This window comes from Colossoma macropomum, unplaced genomic scaffold (assembly GCF_904425465.1).
Source record: "Colossoma macropomum unplaced genomic scaffold, Colossoma_macropomum, whole genome shotgun sequence".
In the NCBI taxonomy this organism is placed as follows: Eukaryota; Metazoa; Chordata; class Actinopteri; order Characiformes; family Serrasalmidae; genus Colossoma; species Colossoma macropomum.
Window position 1 is genome coordinate 11959417 of NW_023494800.1, and position 20326 is coordinate 11979742.

At 38.5% G+C, this 20326-nt stretch overlaps 1 protein-coding gene across 1 annotated transcript in view; it reads left to right on the forward strand.

Annotated features, from left to right (window-relative positions):
- The window catches only part of niban2a (niban apoptosis regulator 2a), a 51610-nt gene extending 31362 nt beyond the window's left edge, over positions 1 to 20248 (forward strand). The window contains exons 7-14 of the mRNA XM_036587931.1: positions 10761 to 10865; positions 11917 to 12079; positions 14313 to 14500; positions 14877 to 15032; positions 15826 to 15939; positions 16096 to 16203; positions 16334 to 16445; positions 17521 to 20248. Coding sequence (XP_036443824.1) covers positions 10761 to 10865; positions 11917 to 12079; positions 14313 to 14500; positions 14877 to 15032; positions 15826 to 15939; positions 16096 to 16203; positions 16334 to 16445; positions 17521 to 18410 — 1836 coding nt within the window. The 3' untranslated portion in view covers positions 18411 to 20248. The remainder of the gene's footprint in view (positions 1 to 10760; positions 10866 to 11916; positions 12080 to 14312; positions 14501 to 14876; positions 15033 to 15825; positions 15940 to 16095; positions 16204 to 16333; positions 16446 to 17520) is intronic.
- The last annotated feature ends 78 nt before the right edge of the window (positions 20249 to 20326 follow it).

Consider the following 20326-nt stretch of genomic DNA (forward strand, 5'->3'; position numbering starts at 1 on the left):
TGTGAATGTCTATGTCTGTCTGTCTGCCCTGCGATGGACTGGCGACCTGTCCAGGGTGTATCCTGGCTTCTGCCCAGTGACAGCTGGGATAGGCTCCAGCACCCCACCGCGACCCAGAAGGATAAGCAGTTTAGATGATGTATGTATGTATGTATGTATGTATGTATGTATGTATGTATGTATGTATTTACTATTCAGGAATCACACTGATCCTACACGCATCTTTTGAGTTTTATATGTAACGTTGAAAGTGGTAAAACCAAAGGTGTGGTTTCCATCACCACTATTGTGAACAAGTCTGGCTCAGAAGGTTTCTCTAGAACAGCATTTCACTTAAACCACTCTGAATGACTTTGTTTATTTCTTTACCATTTAATTATGCATAAATTGTGAAAAATCAGTGGAATTTTCCTTTAACAAACCAGTACATCAGTTGATTTTCACACGCTTACAAATATCCACCACTAATAACAAAACTACTACTATTCACTATGCCTGGGCTATAAGAATAATTACCACAGTATTTATTTGTTAAGCATACACTGTCCCCTGTAGCTTTGACCTACTTTCTATACTATCTTTAGTTTACATGCTTTTTAAGCATTAACTGAAATAATGAAAATCTTTAATGAAATCACATATTAAATAAGTAGCGTAACATCTTTTAGTAATAAATTATTTTACCTCTTGTTTTGAAAGTTATGACTGCAAGTGTGTGCGTTCATGAGCTCCTGTTGGTGTGAGTTCACAGCTATATAAATGACTCAGATAAGTGACTTGCATGCTAATATCTCCTTCTTGTAGACAAACTTCAGACTGCTAAACATGAGTGTGTGATTCCTATTAATGTAAAGTTTGTAGTAAATATTTTTAAAACCCGATAAACACCTGACTGGATTTTGTTCTAAAGCGTAGTTGTTAACTGTAAATGCAATGTATATACAACAAAAATGTTTCTGTAATTCTGACCACACATTCTAAATTTTGGCCACAACATTCACTCGGTGCAATTTTTTAATATCCGTCTGCTCTGCCTCTCCTCTCCTGGTCAGGGTGGAGTTTCCTCTCGGTGAGCTGAATCCAGTCTTTGTGCTAGGAGAAGGGCAGGTGGACACAGCCCTGACTCTCGCTTAAGTGGAACTGCAGTTTTTAGTGGGCTTCCATTCAGCTGGGCTTCTCTGCCACTAGCAGCATAGCAAGACACACACACACACATTAACACACAGCCTGTTCTAACATATTGCACAGTTAGCCTGTGACTATATTGATGACAGTCTGTTCATCAGTCAGTCATCTCAATTCGGGCACTGTGGACTATATTACACTGTACACCCTGTACTTTTTTTTACTTTTGTGCTTTCGTTAGTGCCTGGATTTTTGGTGTGTAGTACTGTATCCAATTATTAACTTTTTACATGTAAGTGAGAAATCTCAATGCTAGATCTCATGCTTAGGTTAGAAGTTTGCAAATGTTAGTAAGCTAAAGTTATAAAATATGGTCAGTTAACATTATAGCATTTTGAAATCCTTAGCTGCGTATGGCAAATAGCCTAACATAAATAATGCAGTGCATAAATACAGTCATTGAAGAGTAAAGACATCTAACTGACATTTGACGTCTCAAACTGGAGGGGTATCCTCCAAATCTGCTGCATATGGCAGCCTGATGTTCCACACTTTACTTTTTGGTGGATGGAGTACATCATCTGGGTATAAACAGTATAAACAGTTGCATTTCCCAGTGTAAACACACTACTTGCAATTAAACTGGCTAGTAAAATTGTTTAGTTTTCAGTTGAAAAAATCATTACAAGTTATTTATTTGCCAGGAAATATTTCTGAGGAGATTACCTTTGCAAAAGGAAGGGGAAATAATGCAAAAAACATGAGTTTCCATTATGTTAAAAATGTTAAAAAAAAATATATGAAAACCGAAAGATAAAATGGGACCATGGTCTACCATGCAAGACCTGGTAGATACCAAAACTGTCATCCTCAGATAAACAGTGCTTAAAGCTTTCATCTTTGAGAGAGAGAGAGAGGAGAAAATCAAGCTCCACTCTTCAGATCTGAAAATATCCACAGGTGTTTCTGTCCGTCCTTCCACTGTGAGAAAACAAAACAATATGGGCCTGAAAGGATGTGCAGCGGTCAAGACGTTGTTGCAGAGAAAAGTAAACCTATAGATTATGTGAATAAGAAAATGCAACCAGCTTCTGAGACTGAACTTTGGAGTTGTGGAAAAATATCCCTGTAGATTTCTTTTAAAAACTAAAAAGCAGATGTCCTGGAAAGAATGGAAGCTGTAATAAAGGCAGAATGGATAGACTAAATACTAAAAAAGGGACAGTATATTTAGTTGTTGGGGCATCTGTGTACTCTGTTAAAGAAATGTTTGCTGTTGACTTACACTGAAAAATGAAGTACTTGTACTTGAAGGCAATTTTGACTTTAATTAAATAAATGAAAGGGTGATCTCTTATGTGCTTCTTTTTGAGACATGGGGAGATTTGCTTTAGGATCAGTTTAAACTATTGAGATGTAGTGTAGCCTAAGAAGTTCCTCTACCTGATAAAAGGTGGAGGATCTCAGCTCTGCACTGCCTTCCAGAATTAAAGGCACAATAGCAGAGTTAAAAGGAAGAGATATAGTTTTCATTATCTTATGCAGCCCTGCAGCAGATTTTACTACTATACAAGTACTTGAAGTCTTATTCCTTTGCTCAGCATTTGGTCTTTCACTTAATGCATAGCTAAAGCTTATTTAGCTTGCCTTGCAGTGCTTTAATGTCATAGAGCCAGCTGAACCCTCAATTATGTCTAAACCAGAGAGTGAAAAGCCAGCTAGGGATCAAACATGTTATTAGAGATATGAGCTGCTGGAGTATGTGTGGGCCTGTGCATGTCTGTGTTTTTTCAGTGCTGAATCTTTTTTTAGTTTGCTTGTAGTGAAAGACTCTCACACACATTTGAGTATAATGACAAATAGCAGTCGATTCGGATCATTTGGTTCTTTTAGTTCTGCTAACCCCTTACAAGTAGTACCTTATATTCAAGTTGTATTGTGTTATGAAGCTGTTCAGTGTGGTTGCTTGCAGGCTTCCTATGTGGAAAAGGCAGCCAAAGGAAAATTGATTTGGATTCTTTACTGCTTTATTCCTTTTTTACAAATCTGGCACACTGTGTGTGTGTGTGTGTGTGTGTGTGTGTGTGTGTGTGTGTGTGTGTGTGTGTGTGTGTGTGTTTGTAGTAGTTTTGGCTGTGCTCATCATTGCCAGTGGTGGAAGGTTCACTGCTCTTTCTTTGGAGTTGCATGCATGAAAAACCTGCACACTCTTGTGTTCCTCCTCTCTTCTGGCTTCACAGGGTACTACACAGGACTAGCAGTGCAGATTCTCATTTTTACTTTGCTTTTGTCCAGATTTAGGCTTAGTCCAGAAAACAGGTATGAGGATCAAGCCAACACAAATACACAGTATGTGCCGGAGTCATTGCACAGGACTGGTTACAAGAGTGACTTTTGCAGTATACATACTTATACATTTAATTTCTATATGTATTTAGTCTGTATCTATTTAATGTGAAATTTAGAAACATATTTTTGACTGAACATATGATGCTGTTTCTTTTGTTTATCTTTATGGGGCACAACATGACGAGCACACCCAAAATGCTGTAATACATCTGATTGATTATTGATGAATTGATCAGTCATATAATCTTGTGTTATCACAGCTGTTGTGCTGTATCAGTTTTGAGTCTTGTGCTTAGTCAGAAGATTGGTATACTTCTTATCCTTTATCCCATCCCTGCTTTGCTTTGCTGAACATGTACAGCTATGGTTAGGCATTTGACTTGAACTGATATATTTATGTGGTGGTTACCCAAAGAGAAATGAATTCATCGGACAACATTTCAGATTCCTGCCTCTTAGGAAAAAGACCTATTCTGTAGTATACTCTCAGTATATTCAATACATGCTGATATCATCGCTGTCCAGAGAAAAACATTCAAAACAAAAGGCCAAAAACCTTCCTTATATTCAATGTAAGTTGATGTAAAGAGATTTAATTCCAAGCAAGTTTGTAGCATTGCTTTTGGTCCATTCATCTTGAAATTGTCACGCAGTGTAAAGAGCAGTTGTCAGGCTCAAATGATTAATCAAATTAATCTTGCTCTTGCTCTTGATTGTCCTCACCAATTAAGGCTGATGTGGTTTATCCCACCCACACAGCTTTAACGACAAACTTACAGAGAGAAAGCTAACAACCATGCAAAAGCTAACCTAGAACATAACTGAGCTTCGAAGTTTGCTCCCCTGTCTGCTTCCATCCAAATGGTTGCATGGCCTGTAGTCCATGCAACCATTTGATCCGACATTCGTTTGCTCACTCAGCCATGCCGGCAATCTCTGGATGCACATCCAGCAGTAAAGTGAATAAGAACCTTCTTTTAGACATTGTCATATAAACACAGGATAAAGTTTTTAGTGAGCCAAGGACGCAGCAGCGTCTACACTCCTGTCACTCACACTGTTGGGTTCAGTTCTGCCTCAGTAACAAGCAGACTGGGATTGTTAGACTGAGGGTTGTCAGTCATTCATGCCTTTATTCAAACTTTGCTGGATGTTTAATGTAACACTCAATTTTAGTATCATACAAAATGTTTTACACTGTACACTGGGTGCTTTAAATTTTAAACATGAATTCATTAAAGTTAGATATTAGCAATGAAAAGTACACAATGTTCGCACAGTGTCTGTCCCTCCACCATGTATGTGCCAGTGTGGACATGGCCAGAGTAGCTGTTTATTTTAGAGATGAAAGCCTGTTGTTTTGGAACACACCCTGATGCCCTGATGAATGAACACTTGGTGCCATTACTGCTGCTAAACTTTACTACACTGAGCTAATGCAAGCTGAAAATAAAGTGTCCATTCAGAGGACGTGTGCATGTGTCAGCGGGTGCAGCGCACATGGTTGGGGTAGGGCCGTATTCCCTGTTCCTGTCCCCCCACCACCTCCACCATATTGCAGTGTCTCATGGGATGCACACACACGTGCACAAAGACATAAGGTGCTGGTATTGGCTGTGTGTGTGTGTGTGTGTGTGTGTGTGTGTGTGTGTGTCCCCGCGTGCGTGCTGTTGTTGCTGCTGGGTGTGGGCTGCCACTCGTGTTTTCTATAAGGGCTCTGTATGAATTGGCACACACCTGGCTGTGCCCTTCCTTGTGTTGCCATGGAAACAGGGTGAGGAAAGGAATGGGAGGGGCTGCAGATTCCCAATTTCTCCACAGTAACTCATCAAATCCTGATGGGATTCCACCCTGTGTGCCGCAGTCTGTCTGACTGATGCTGTATGTGGCTAGACCTATCTCAATGAGTGTGTTTACATGCCCTCAATAATCTGATCACAATCAGGTTTCTGTAGTTATCTGATTATTCAAATGGTCATGTAAACAATGTACTCCGATTTCTGAGATCGGAGTAAGGTCAAGAAATCTGATAAAAAGAGCTGGATTTCAGCTCAGTAATAGGATTTCCCAGTATGTGTAAACTCTTACTCAGATTTCTTTTGGATTTTTCAATCTGCGCATGTGCGAAAACAGAAGGTGGTACCAGAAATAAGCAAGCAGTGTTGCTGCAAGATGGCAGCAAAACACTTTTGGAGCAATGCTGAAACCAACTACATGACGAAATTAAGAATTTAAATAATCTTCATCTTCTGGATGATGTATGTTTATATTTTCAGGTAAAGTGGCGTGATGTTTTCAAAAGAGCCGTGGCATGAAGTTTGAGGTTTACATTTACGTCACATCTGTGAGTTTATTGGCCGGTTTCACAGCAGAAATCCGATTATTGTCTCACTATGTAGACCTGGAGTTTCCCATTATCTGATTACTCAAGTGCATGTAAACGTGATGATCAGATTACTGACAAAATCAGATTTTCTGCAGTTATCGGATTATTAAGTGCATGTAAACGCACTCAATGAATCGGCAGTGATTAGTTTGTAATTTGCATAATGATACTTTGAAATTCCTTTACTGGTCTTTTTTACAGTAAGAAACAGCCTAAGCCCTACTTATATGCATTTTTACCACATAGATCTAGTAATTTTACATATGTTTTAATAAAGCCTTTTTAAAGGCTGTTTTTCTAGTTTGTTATTGATTACTTAAGTCCATTTTTAATGTTGGGCTGCCCTGCAAACCAGCTTATTAGAGTCAATGTCTTTCTGAGATGCTGACTGACTGATCACCATTATAGAAATGGGCATGCACAAGCATCGACAAGCGAGAGGTGGCGCTATACACCAGCAAATTATCAAATAAATCCATAGAGAGCACAGATTGATCTGCTACTGCCTCTTTGCCAGGAGAGGATCAGAGATTTCTTAAAAGCCTAAAACTGACTCTTACTGGGTGACGTTTGTGTAGCGCAGTGCCTCAAACACCAATGCTATCACAGTAAGAGACCTGTATAATTGTACTATTTTAAATAAGGTAACTTGATTATATACACTAATGTGATGCTGACGTCAATCTAGCTAACATTTAATTGGTGAATAAATGTAAGTTTACAAAGAGATCACTCTAAAAATAGTGAGCTACACATCAAAATATATCCTATCCTGTATACGATCCTATATCCTGCATCTTCAACACTTAGGACAAATGCCCTGCAGCTGGTGGTGATCCACTAAAACTAGCCTTGCGTAGTCTTGTTTAAAAAAGTATGATTACTGTTGATGCCCCACTGTATAATTTCTTGAGTGGACTCTGACTCTTGCCTCCAGCTGTGAGAACAGACAGAATTGGCTCCTCGCCTCCACTTAATTTTAACCAGCACAGTACCAGAGCCATAGATTGTAATGGGTATTGCCAAGATTAAAGTTTACCCATTTGTTTTAGAGTAGTCATATATCATAGTGATGTTGTACAAATGCATGGATTATACCAAGTTAAGTCAGACATATTAAAGTTATGAGCTTAAGAATGTGCAAGCTTGCACTGACAGTGGCTGGTGAGCAGTGTTGGCCTGGTATGGAAGGACTCGAGGTTAGCTGGGTTGTGCTCTAACAAACACGTTAAGCCTGATAATTAACAAAGTCTACATAAACCTACATACTTTACACCGTTCCACATGCTAAATGACTTGTACCACTTTATTCCCTTTGAGCTGATCATAACATTATGTTTGAAATAACAAGGAGTCAACAGAGGTGCAAAGTCGACTCCAAGCGTTTTGGCTTTCACAGTCTTTGGCCAGGAATTGACCCTGGTGCATTTGTGTCAAAGAACTGGCTCCACTTCAATACTGATTACTCAATTAATCATCAAAAAATCTGTAGATTACTCGCTCACTAATATAATTGTTATTGTCATCCCTGTGTATGATAACAGAATGCAGTTTAACTGATTGAGCCATGCTGTTGAGGGGAACAAACTTATTTAAATGCTTGAGTTTACTCAGACTGAGGCTGTGTGGAGGTCTGCAAGGCTTTGTCCTGTCTCTGCTTTGCTGTTAATGAACACAACTCTACTCCACATCATACTAGGCCATTACAGCTCTCACAAATTAGTCCAGGAATGTTTGTGGGGATACACTTTCCTGTTGTAGAGCAGACCTGTTTGTCACCTCATAAATGGTAAATCAGTCCACATCCAAAAATGCTCGCTAACAAGGTGTGTGTTTGTGTGTGTGTGTGTGTGTGTGTGTGTGTGGGGCCTTGTATTTAGCTCTTTGCAGGTACAGTGTGTCCACAATGAACATTCTGATATGGAGATATCTGGGATATTTATTTTCCTCTTCAGGATGAGCCCTTTTAAAAGAGTGTGCCAAAAACCCCAAAACCTCTCAGCTCCGAATCACACAATGCACATACTTGATTTAACTGTGGTGTATTAAAGTAATAGGCAGCATATATTACCTAAATTGGATTAGTTTCGACTTTGTTTTCAATGTGATTAAAGTGCACGCTGTGTAGCTGTATTATATAGGAGAACAAATAGCGTCTCACACTCAATTCTGGCACATACTTGAAGAGGAATTCCATCATAATACTATTGCTCAGAAATTCCACCAATTTTCCAGAATTTCTGTAATTCAATAAAGTCATGCAGCATTTTGATGAGAAATGGTTTATTGTAGAGAAACTTGCTGTCTCTGAATTACTTACGGTGGTGGTGATAGGAACCAGGAGTCGCCATGTCTACCACAGAAATATAGCTATTTTATTTACTATCCAAAACAGTCAACCTACACCTGTCCTCTGAGTTTATATATGTAATGTTGATAATGATAAAATAGTGATGAATCTGAAAAAACATTTTCTTTGGGTACTGTTATGCCTTACACTCTGCATGTACTGCTACACCATGAATGGACTAAGAAAAATACATTTTTTCTCATAATTATCATAAAACATGTCTCGGGCATCAGGCAGCATATTCATAACCATTTGATGTATTAGATTTCTGTAAGTATTAAACTCTTCAGATGTCACCACCACTGTGAACAGCTCTGACTTGCAAAGTTTTAAACAGCACATTGCATCAAACCACTCTGAATGACTTTGTTTACATTTTCACAGTTGAATAATGCAAAGTGTTGAAAAATCTGTGGAATTCCACTTTAATAGTAAATGAGCTTGATTGAAATCTGGGGCAAAATAATAGATTGAAGAGGTTTTTTTTCCTTTTTTTTTTAAAAAATGCAGCTTTTATTTGAAAAATGAAAGAGCTTTTTTTTTTCCTTATTGAATTTTCTAGAGGTTAGGATTAGGGTCTAGAGTTAGGTCTAGCTACAGTCTTCCAGAAGTAAATGAAAGGACTATACAAAGAAATACAAACTTATGAATACAAAAGCAGTGCAAACAGACTGTAACAGTGCACCTGGCATGGTGTGTGGGAGAGTGCGTCCTTGTAACCTGCTCCAGTACGGTCTCTGCTAGTTTATTCTAGAGGATTGTGCGAGCTTACAGCGGTGTGTTATCCTAATATTTAGGGATAATTAATGTTTGTCATGTTTTGGTTTATTATTTGCCAGACAGTGTTTCAGCAGTGTTTTTAAACACACATGAAAACATAGAGTGCATTGCCACACACACACTGCCTGATGTGGTCAGCACACTTCAAAGCTTAACTCTGTTAGGTTTGTTATTGGTAACACTTCAAAGTCTGTGAATAAGACACCACACTGGAATAGAGGCCTCTGTTGTGGATCACCTCTGTGGAACAATCAAACATCATTTGTGTTTTAGAGCTTAACAGTCTTCCACTTTGTGATAAGCGCTTGGGCGTCTTGTTGAAATGCCTCAGTTTCCAGAGATAACCATGCAAAACCAAAGGTCTCCTGCAGTCAGAACTACTGATGCTGGCAGTGGAGAGTGTGTTTTGCTGCATGGGTGCTTAAATACTGTTTTTATTGTAATTCTGTGTTTTTTGAAGGGGCAATGTGTGTGTATGTAAATTGTATTGAATGTAGGGTGAACTAGCACTACCGCCTGGGCGATATATCAGATGGCCGATAACATTGGTGATATTCACAGCTTGTGGTTTTATTGCCAATAATGCACCGATAGTTAGTTACACAATAATATTATAATACATAACATAAAAAAACATTTTTCCGTGAAGAGAACTGATGAAAACAAGAAAATGTAGAAGCAGTTAAGAGAATCTAAAACCACTGAGAATTCTGGGTAGCTTCACTCCATAGTACTGCTACATTTACAATCATGCGAAAGTTTGTGCGTCCCGGTCAAATTACGCTTTGCAGATTTTTATTTATTTATTTACTTATTTTATAAGTTCACATATTTTGTCTCTACAGAGAACCAACTTTAATGCACAATTACTGTTTATTTGGTGAATTTAACTTATTGGAAAACAATAAAACATAAAATGTAGCCTGTGCAAAAGTTACGGCACATTTTATATTTTAGGTTTTATTTTTTCCAATATGTTATACTCATAAATTGAAATTGTACACTAAAATTTGCATAAACAAAACATGTTATTTGACTGACGCTGTTCAAACTTTTGCATACGACTGTATATTAATTAAGACTGTGACTTTCTGCTGTTTATTTGAGTTGAGTAGTTGAGAACTAACAATCATATTTTACAGTTCACAATTGACAACTGACAAAAATACCAGTCAAAAAAAAAACACTGTTGGACTAAAATTGTTAGAGTATAGAATTAAAATGTAAAATATCATATTATATCTGCTAATGTTATAAGAATATTTTAGCTGTTTAGCTACAATATCTCCAGACTTTTTTGGTGTTTTGTTTTTTGTTTTTTATCAAACACAAAAATTCCAAATACATGCTATTGTTTATGTCTAATTCAAAGGGTGTACAATTAGAAACTGTAGCTTATTGTGCATAATTTGTGTCAGTCATCCTGTAGTCCTTCATCAGAGCTCAGTTTCTGACTGCTGGACCACTGCTGACTGGATGTTTTAGTTGGTGCACTATCCTCAAAGCCAGCATGGAGGTGTGTAAATACTCCAGCGTCACTACTGTGCTGAGAATGATCCACCAAACCCAAAGCATATCTAGTTAGTGGTGGTCCCTTTCCAGTGATGGATGGGGGTAGAGGGTGGCTGATGAATTGTGCAGCAACAGATGAGCTACAGTCTGTGATTGAAACCCTACGAACTGCAACTATATGGTAGGAGTATCAAAATGGCCGTTGAGTGTGTGTTTCACAGTGTTTTTTTTCCCTTATTTTGTACACGGGATGTGTAGATTCTGGCTAACCTGGTAATGGAGACGCTGCATCAGGATCTCAGGACACTGATAGGACCTCGGCTAAAGGGCAAACTGCAGCAGAGACAGCGGGACTGGATGCTGGTATGTACTGAGACCAGAGACTCAAACCTGTATTTACACTACTGTCTGGAATCATCAGTTAAGAGTTTGGAATTGATATATTCAAAAATATAAAACTAATTTAGCCACAGATGCATGTATAAAATTCTAAGATGACACTAGTGCTCTGTATCTCCATGGGTTTCAACTAATTAGTGGGAAGCTGAAAATTAAGAAATCTGAGATGTTCAGAATGATGAACAGACCTGTAGAAGATTCTGCATAACTGAGAAGGCTGTATAACACTGAATATGAATTTATAATAAAATAAATCCGGAATGCTCATATTTTCATAGAGGTGATCAAATGTTGAGGCAGAAAAGCGCATACATTTATGGTAATACACAATTACAGTATATAATCATTTTAAAAACATTTTATTTGTTCCCAAAGTACTTAAAATATTGAGTAGAACACTTAAAAATGGCGTCCACATCCAAGAATTAATTGTTTCTTCAAAGGTTCTTTAGTAAAGGCAGCGGTTAATGTATAGAATTGTGAAAACACGAAGAGCCATTTGAATGACAAATATATGCATTATATGGGTAATTTCTGATGGAAAATCTGTTGTATGTGGTTCTTTAAAGAATCTTGAAAAATATAATTGCTATTCTGCAATTTAAGTTATTGAACCTTTTAATGGCACTATGTAGTATGTTTTTTGCTAACAGTGTAAATTGTAATATTGAAATCTACATCATGTATGTTATTGTTTATAAAATAACAAAATAACAAAGATTCCAAACTTTTGAACTGTCAGGTAATTATTGCTGCATGTGTACTGCTGTGATAAGTCCAGGAGTTTATGTCTCTGCATAAAACAACTTTGAATAAGCATCACTGTCTCCTCTAATTCAGTATCAAGACCAGCATAGTATAAAGCGACAGCCTTGTCTTTTGTTTTAGAATAAATAGATCGGTCAATACAGCATGAATAATGCATTGTATTTCTGATCATGCCCATAAGCTGTGGAACCTCATGCTTTGTGTGTGTGTGTGTGTGTGTGTGTGTGTGGTGGGTGTTTCTGGGTAGATCTCAGACGCAGTGTACAGGCAGGTGCTGGCTCAGACGCGAGTGCAGTATGAGGGACTGGTGCAGGCCTGTGAGGCAGAGCGCCCCCGTCTGGACGCTTCCCTCCGCACAGACATGGACCAAATCATCACCTCTAAAGAGCACATTTCTGGAAGGATCCGTGGTAAGAAGATGTATAGAGTGCTGAGACTTAAGACACTGCCTTGCGTGTGAAACATTCACAGTGCAATGGATGAGGCTGGGAGTCTACCAGACATTTGGGAATCAAGAGGAACTCTTAGGGAGCAGATTTAGTTGCATCTCTGCAGCAGTATGTCACTAGACTCATGTAGCTGGGAAAGACACTTAAAAAATAACACTCAACTATTCAGCAACTATCGGGATCAATTTTGGCGTTCATTCTGGCCCATGTCCGCCATAATCCATTCCTGATTAATTACTAAATTGCTAAATTGAGTTTTGGAATCAAGAATCCAAAAAGTTGCATGGAGTTGACTCTTGGAATCGACTCTATCAGTTCCCATCACTTAAATTTCTGAATTTCTAAAGCCTGATGGGCTTAGCAGTTGACCTATCCATGCTCTGCCCACAAATGTATTCTTTTGTAGCTACTGTTGCGAAGCACACAAGCTTTAAAGAATGTTGATAAGTCCCATTCAAACCAATGAGATTATTGAGAACTTGTAGCAAGCAACAAAAAACTACATCCAATCTACATAACAGTGTTATCTTTCACACACTATTAAATAAATACAAATTAATACTGCACCTTAAATTGCCAAAGAACAAGTCGTACGCTAACATTTCTCATTAGGTTGGGACTTTTGGTGTTCTGTAAAGCTTGTCCAACCTCATAGCAGTTGCTACCAAAGAATGCACTGTGGTTAGGGCATGGATAGATCAGTTCACTATAGCCCCTAATGGGAATAGTTTAAAGTCAGGTTAAATAGCATAGTCTTATCTCCCCTGGTTATGATTTTCTGTTTTGTTTGCTAGTAAAAGCCTGCATTTTTATACAGCAGCTGCCATACCCTGTGACAGCTGTCATATTTCTAATACGTTTTTCACAAGACATTTTATATTGGCATTAAAATTCACATATTTCATACAGCACCACAGCTACCTGCAGGTACTTTTTCACTCTCTCCCCCTCAATTTCCCCCTCTCCATCTTCCTTTCCGCCCATCTCTCGCATTACAGATTAGCCTTAACTGCATCCTGAAAATACTCCCTCACCATTCTAGCTGAAAATAGGCTTGGCACTGCACTCATTTCCCTTAGAGCACTGCTGGACGGACTGCATTCCACAGACAGCACTGGTAGCAAATTTCATTCACCATAGGCACTGAAACCTACACACAATTGTATTACATACTGTGTGCATATGATGGTGCAGCCCAAGAGAAACACAGACCAGTTAATGCAGTTATTTCTGTGATATATAATATCAAGGCAGTACTTTTTTGGGTCAGGATTATTGGGTCATGACCTTAAATTATATATTCGACATTGTCTACCATATAATCATTTAACTACATCAAGAAACACATTTTTGCATAGCTGAATGTATTGGCGTGCATATATTTTGTCGTTTTGATGTACAGTAAATGATATAGAGGGTATGTCAGATTATCGTGTACCCTTTTCTCTTCTCAGTGTAGATGTATAGGAGTGTAACAGTATTGTATCGTTCAGTGTGAGCCTCTTTACACACAATACATTTAACAGACTGGAGCAAATGAAGTAATAAGGTTAAAACTGATTATATTGCTAATGAAATTTAAACAAGTAAGCCAACAATGAGGGCAGACCATCCCTCCTCTGAATATATTAGCTCCTTTTTACCTAAAATCAAGATCAGCAAGGAAAAACATATGTTAGCATGGGCTAATACATTAGCTTGTGGCGTTGATGTTGTCCGTACAGCTGGAGGAGCTCATACTGAGCACTTGTAAAATTTCATAATAAACTTTATGCTCAGTTAATCCATTTACAATTTACTGCATTGTTCTGTAATGATTTACAAGTGAAATAAATCATTTTGAAATCAGATTAATCTTTTTGAGTCACCTTGTATAACGCTCCTTTTTTGCTGTCTGTCCTAATGTCTGCTTCTTTATACTTTTCTGATCAGCCTCAATCAGGCTTCTGCTTCCTGTGTAAAGCCTGAAAAAGTTCCGGACTTTGTAAATATTCCATTTGTAGGTCACCTCGTAGTCAGTTTTTCCACCAGGGGACTCCCCAAGACCTTGAACTTGAACCCTCCTTATGATTGATTGAGCTATGGATGTTGATGAGACATAGCGCTACCTGTTATCTGTCCACAGACAGTGTGGTTTGATTGTTTTTCTGTGTTGTCTGTAGTTTGACGGCAGTTGTTTTCTGTTTGTGTGCAGCGTTGGTGCATCCACGGGCCGAACAGCTCCTCAGGAGCAATGTGCAGCCCTACATTGCCTCCATCCTGGAGGCTCTGATGGAACCAGCAAGCCGAGGCTTCTCTGAGGTCAGAGAGGTCCTCTTCCGTGAGATGGTGGAGGTCAGCAAGAACACACTCAATGATGGAGGCAAGGACGCCCTGGGAAAGGTGAGGAGATTAAAGGACTCAGGACAGCTGCAGTATATTTAACACAATGTAAATCTTACTTTCCATTTTCATATCTTTCTCTACTTTTCTGATTTTGTTTCCTTCTTTTTTATAGTTAATATTCAACTCCCGCACCTTGAAAAGTTAAAACACTGGTCAATGGTTTCTAATGTGAAATATCATACAAAAACTATTGCATTGGCTGTGAAATATTCACCAAAAGCAAAATGTTGGCATATAAAGGTGGACAAAAGTAGGACATCTGGGTGCTCACATAAAAGTGACTTCCTCATTTTTTGCAAAGTGTGACCCAAACCTGCAATCCATAACTAACCCTAAGCAAATGTGACTTAGCTGTCTTTCCTTCTCTCTTCAGCACATGGAGAAGATCTCCATGCTGGCTTTCCACCCAGTGAAGATGCAGAGCTGCTATGAGAAGATGGAGCAGCTGAGTCTGGAAGGGCTGCAGCAGAGATTTGAAGTGTCCAGTCCTTCCGTGTTCATTCAGAGAGCTCAGATTCTTATGAGAGAGGTCAGCTCATTTCTTTCCCTCTCTATAGTCACATCTTATTATTGATTTCTACACTAATTGGTTTCACTTTAAACTTTATGTAGTAATTCACCAAGTCTGCGTGTTATGTCATTCAAATTAATTTGGATAACAACAGCCCATATGTGATATTTAGCTCAATAGTGACACACAGTAGCATGAAGAAAAATAGGCAGCTTTGAAGAGGATTACAGTTTTTGACAGTAGTGGGATTTAGAGGCCTCATAGTGAATGAAGCGACACCGCCATCATGTGGAAACAAAACAGCACAGCATGCAGATAAATAACAGGCAACAAGAATGTTGAAGTTCACTTGTGTTTCATGGAATGTGATTAGAAGTTCTGGCTTTATTCATTACTCATGAAGTTGAACATCTAGATATTTTTTGATTTTATTGGTTAATTTATTACTTTTGTTCCTTCCTACCATCCCCCAGTGAGCAACCACTCAAGTGACTCTTTGTCCTGTTTACATATGTTGTTTACATATCGCAGTGCACTTTAAATTGTCTATTTGTCTGTGCATTTATATAATTGTTTACTCCACCCTGAATACACATTCACACTGCAAACTGCTGTATAATCTGTAAGAATAACTTTTGCAAACATTATACTGTTACTGTTAATGCATTATTTATACTGTATGTCAGTGCTACTGTCTCCATACACTGGCATATTCATTAAAATAGCCCAGACACATTGAGCATACTGTAAACTTGTCTATATGGATCATGACCAAAACTTATTGAACTGAGTTTCTTTTTTGCTGATTTAGCAAATGGACAATGCTGTGTACACATTTGAGCAGCTGCTGCACCAGAGTCTGGAAGGACAGTCAGGAGAGCAGCTCTATAAAATCATCCAGCGCTGTCAGGATCGTGTACTGAAGGTGAGTCAGTGATCTGTGTTCCAACAAGTGCTAGTGTCCAATGCGGGGAACTGTTCAAAGAGGAAGCTGCAAAAAAGGAGGAAATCTACTATTTAAGCTGTGTGGAGCTCAAACAAAAGTCATTTCCTTCTGTTCCTATTGTTTTCCCTCCTACAGAAATATGACTATGACAGTAGCACAGTGCGTAAGAAGTTCTTTAGAGAAGCACTCCTGCAGGTCATCATCCCATATATGCTGAAGCAGCTCTACCCTGTTTATTCTACTGTGAGTATGAAAACAGTTCCAAGTGTCTCCAAGTGTGTAGGTTTCATTTTCTACAACACTATAGAAAGCTTCCTTAAAGGCACATATGTTTTGCTCATGCATTTGATATTGTTCGTTCTATCTATTGTAGGAATTGCCAAAGTTCAAAGAGCTCATCTTTGAGGATTTCTCCCGCTTCATTTTAGTGGAGAATGTGTTTGAAGAGGTTGTGCTGCAGTCTGTCACCAAAGATATAATGATGGGTAAGACTGTACATGTTCCATTTCATTGCATTCATATTTGCTCATTCAGAACATAGAGCAGGTCTTGGCATGTCAATGTTCAGATGCTTTCTGCAGATAAGAGCCAAAGCTAAAGTGTTAGGCCTGTCAAGAATTTTTTTTAAAAACCATTCACCTGGGCAGGAAAAGTGTTTTGTTTGTTTTCCATGGAAAGACAAACATTATAATACATTCAAAAATAAAAATAATAACAAAAATAATAACATAGTTAACAAGAAAATTGTGACATGGTTAGAAGAATGTAGGTCTAGTTTCTCTTTTCCTTCAACCCAGCAATTAGGACTGGGACCATTAGCAATATTGAACAATCAATAAATCAGCACAAACATATTGATAAATATTGATGATATCTTTATTTCATTCTACAGGTGTTTTACATCAACATACAAGATGACATGAGTTTCTGCTATAAGCACAACATTAAGGGCTGCAATGACATAATGTGTCAAATAACCTTACACACGCAGCACCACGGTGATGTAATAAGATTGCCGGGAATGTAGTTAGCTTCTAGCCATTCAGCCAAATGGCCAATTCTAAAACACTACTCGATACTCCATGCTGAAGTACTATACAGTAAAAACTTAAGGCCTATAGTAAAAATAAACATATACATATTTATTTTTATACATATATGTTTTTGTAGCCTGCCTGCAAACACAAATAGAAACAGCTGTTCAGAGAATTCAGACTGTTTTTAGACTGAAGCACCTCATGGAACTCACATTTCTCAGACTACAGATCATCCACAAGAGGGTGCCATTAAAGTCAAATATTAGCATCAGGTTTTTTTTTTCAATTAGCTTAAAAGCCTCGAGGAGAGGTTTGGGAAACACAAACAGACATAAAATCTAAATTGTATTAATGTTTGTATTTATTGAAATGTTAAATGAGCTCTTACTGCCCATATAAACAGCTTAAAATGCAATTTTTTCAGGTACCCTAAGACTTTTGCATTGTACTGTAGTGCTCATGTTTTGGTCTGCCCTTGATACTGATCCATCAAATGTGCTAAACGTCTGCTTCTTGTTCACAGCGGTGAAGGAGGCAGCTGTGCAGAGGAAGCACAACCTGTACAGGGACAGTATGGTGCTGACAAACAGTGACCCTAACCTGCACTTACTGGGAGAAAACCCCATCGACTGGGCCCAGCAGTATGGAGGAGGAGAAGAGCAGGTTGGACTAGGAAACAGAAAGCGCAGACAGGTCGTCTCCATGATCGTGCCAGAGGGCATGGCTCCATTACCCTATGGGTCGTGCCTGGAAGTACCTGGAGTGGAAGAGATACCTGAGGAGACTGAGGCACAGGTGAGTGAAGAAGTTCCAGAGAAGCCCCTCCGCACATTGGAGTATCTCCACCAGCAGCCCCTCAGCCCTACAAAGTCAACAGCCCCGAAAGAGCCAGGCAGTCCAGACAGTGTTGATGGTATCCGTCAGCTCATCAACCCTGTGCTGGAAATAGTCCTTCCGTTATCAGAAGAGGGTGATGACCCAGTGCTAACCAATGGAATGGTGCATTTGGAGGAGGGGCAGGAGATAAAGGCCATCACCACGGTGACGGAGGTGTTGCCGGGGGACACAGCAGTTGAGAGCGCCATCCAGGAGCTGGATATTGTGGTTGAGGAGGATGATGGTGAGCGACTGGTGGAATGCGCAGTAGACTCTGATGTAGAACTAGTCCCAGCCTCTACTTACTCCAGTCCTAGACACCATGATGACAGTGGATTTCAGTCTCCAACCAATGAGCACAGAGAAGAAGAGGAGACTCAGCCATTGAAAGAGGAGTTGAGGGCAGGAGAAGAAATTGTGGATCCAGAGCAGGTGATGGTGACATTGGAGCAGGAAGGTAAAGTGTCTAATGATGAAACAGGAGAGACAAAAGAGGAAATTGCAGAGGATGATTCAGATGTTGTGTCAGAAATTTGAATCAGGAGAAAGAAAAAAGGAAACATTCTTTCTTTTATTTCAAATTAAAGTTTGAAGCTGATTTTTTTTATTTTTTTTTTTATTTCCTTGTTTTTGGCTTATTTATCTCTCAGCAAAGCTTTTTTTGCAGCCAGTCAAATGAGAATCATTTTGTCTAATTCCTTATTCTTGTAGTCAGTTTTTTGTTTGGAAATGTTTAGCAAAAACTGCATTTATGTCTAACGTTCATTATTTCTGCTCATATTAATAACTTCTTTTGCCTTAAATATTATTGTTTATGACCACAAAACCTATTTCTCAGAAATTTCAGATTTTCTCTTCCATGTGGATGTAATATAGAGAGCTGTCCTAGTTTAAATTGAAGTCTTAAAGGGGAAATCCACCGATTTCTCAAAATTTCTGCAAAATTCAGTGGTGAAATGTAAAGTCATTCAGAGTAGTTTCATGTAAATTGGTTCATTGTAGAGAAACATACTAACTTGGACTTTCTTTACAGTGGTAGTGATAAGAGCCAGGGGTCACAATGTCTACACCTTAAATATAGCCATTTTATTTACTATCTAAAATGACCAGTAAACCTACACATCTTATTTTTATATGTAATCTTGATAATGATAAAACAGTAGTAAATATGAAAAATATGTTTTCTTTAAGTAATGTTTTTCTTTGCAATGCCCTGCATGTACCTCTCTGCAATGAATGGACTTAAACATTTATGCCACAATCATATCTCAAAACCAGAGGTTCTTAACCTTCGTCACGGTTTTTGGGGTTAAAAATATTTCACGTCCTCCTCTTTGCCAACCCGATGGAAATCCCCTTTAACTCCAGATTGCTAATGGAAAAAAACCAGTGTGAATATGGCAGTGGTGCAAGTACTTGTAACACTATAGAATTTATCCCTTGAGGGAAGCAAATGTCCTTTCAGCATGAAAAACGGCTGTCAGGCTGTCTGAGCATTATAGATACAATTTTCTATTGCCATACTTGTGTGCTGTTTTAGCTCAGAGTTTTGCTTTGTATTTGCTGACAATGGAATATGACCATATTCCAACACTGATTATCTGACAATCTAAATATGTAAACATAAGGGAAAAGAGGACCTATCATATGTTTATAGTCTTGAAATGGTATATTATTTATTATTTTAACACTAGCTCTTCTCTACATTGTATTAATTCAGTTCTTAGTGAAAATCGTTGTTTTGCTCATGTAGAACTTGTGCACAATGCTGTCACATTTGACCTCCATATAGCACTTAAGAGCTTGTTATCTTATTGTGTTGGAGATCGTGTGACACCTCTCTAACCTGGTAATGTCTAGCTTTGTCTTGAGGTTGGACATGACTAAACTGCCATTTAAAAACTGGTGCTGATGCTCCATGACTCAGCATACTTCTCTTTATCCTTGTGTGTTCAGCCAAGCTTGAGGGTCTTGTTCACCTTTCTTTTGCTGGACCTGCAGGAAGACAGTGCTCAGACACCAGCTCAGACCCTAACTCCTGTTATCTGGATAAGGAGCAGAGGTTGCCCTTTTTATTTAACTGTGGGTCCAGCAGTTTTCCCAGTCCAGTTGTCAAAATTTTGGAAATTAAAAACCTTTGACGGCAAATTGCTACATGTAATGACACCAAGTGAAAGCAGATTTATCAAATAGCAAAATAGCTTTTTTGTGTTTAGCTGTTGCTTCTTTCGATACATCAACTGGTCCTTCTAGTTCCATGCTGGAGTGAATCTTTTTCCTCCACTAGTTATTTATTTCATATATATTTACCTATTGTTTAAGACTTCTATCTATTTTGTAAGACAGCGATGAATGAATAAATAACACTGATTTTAAAAGGTTTTTCTCCTTTTTATCTCTGTTGTTTCAGTACATCACAGCATATAAATGCCTCATAACAGTTTACTGTATGC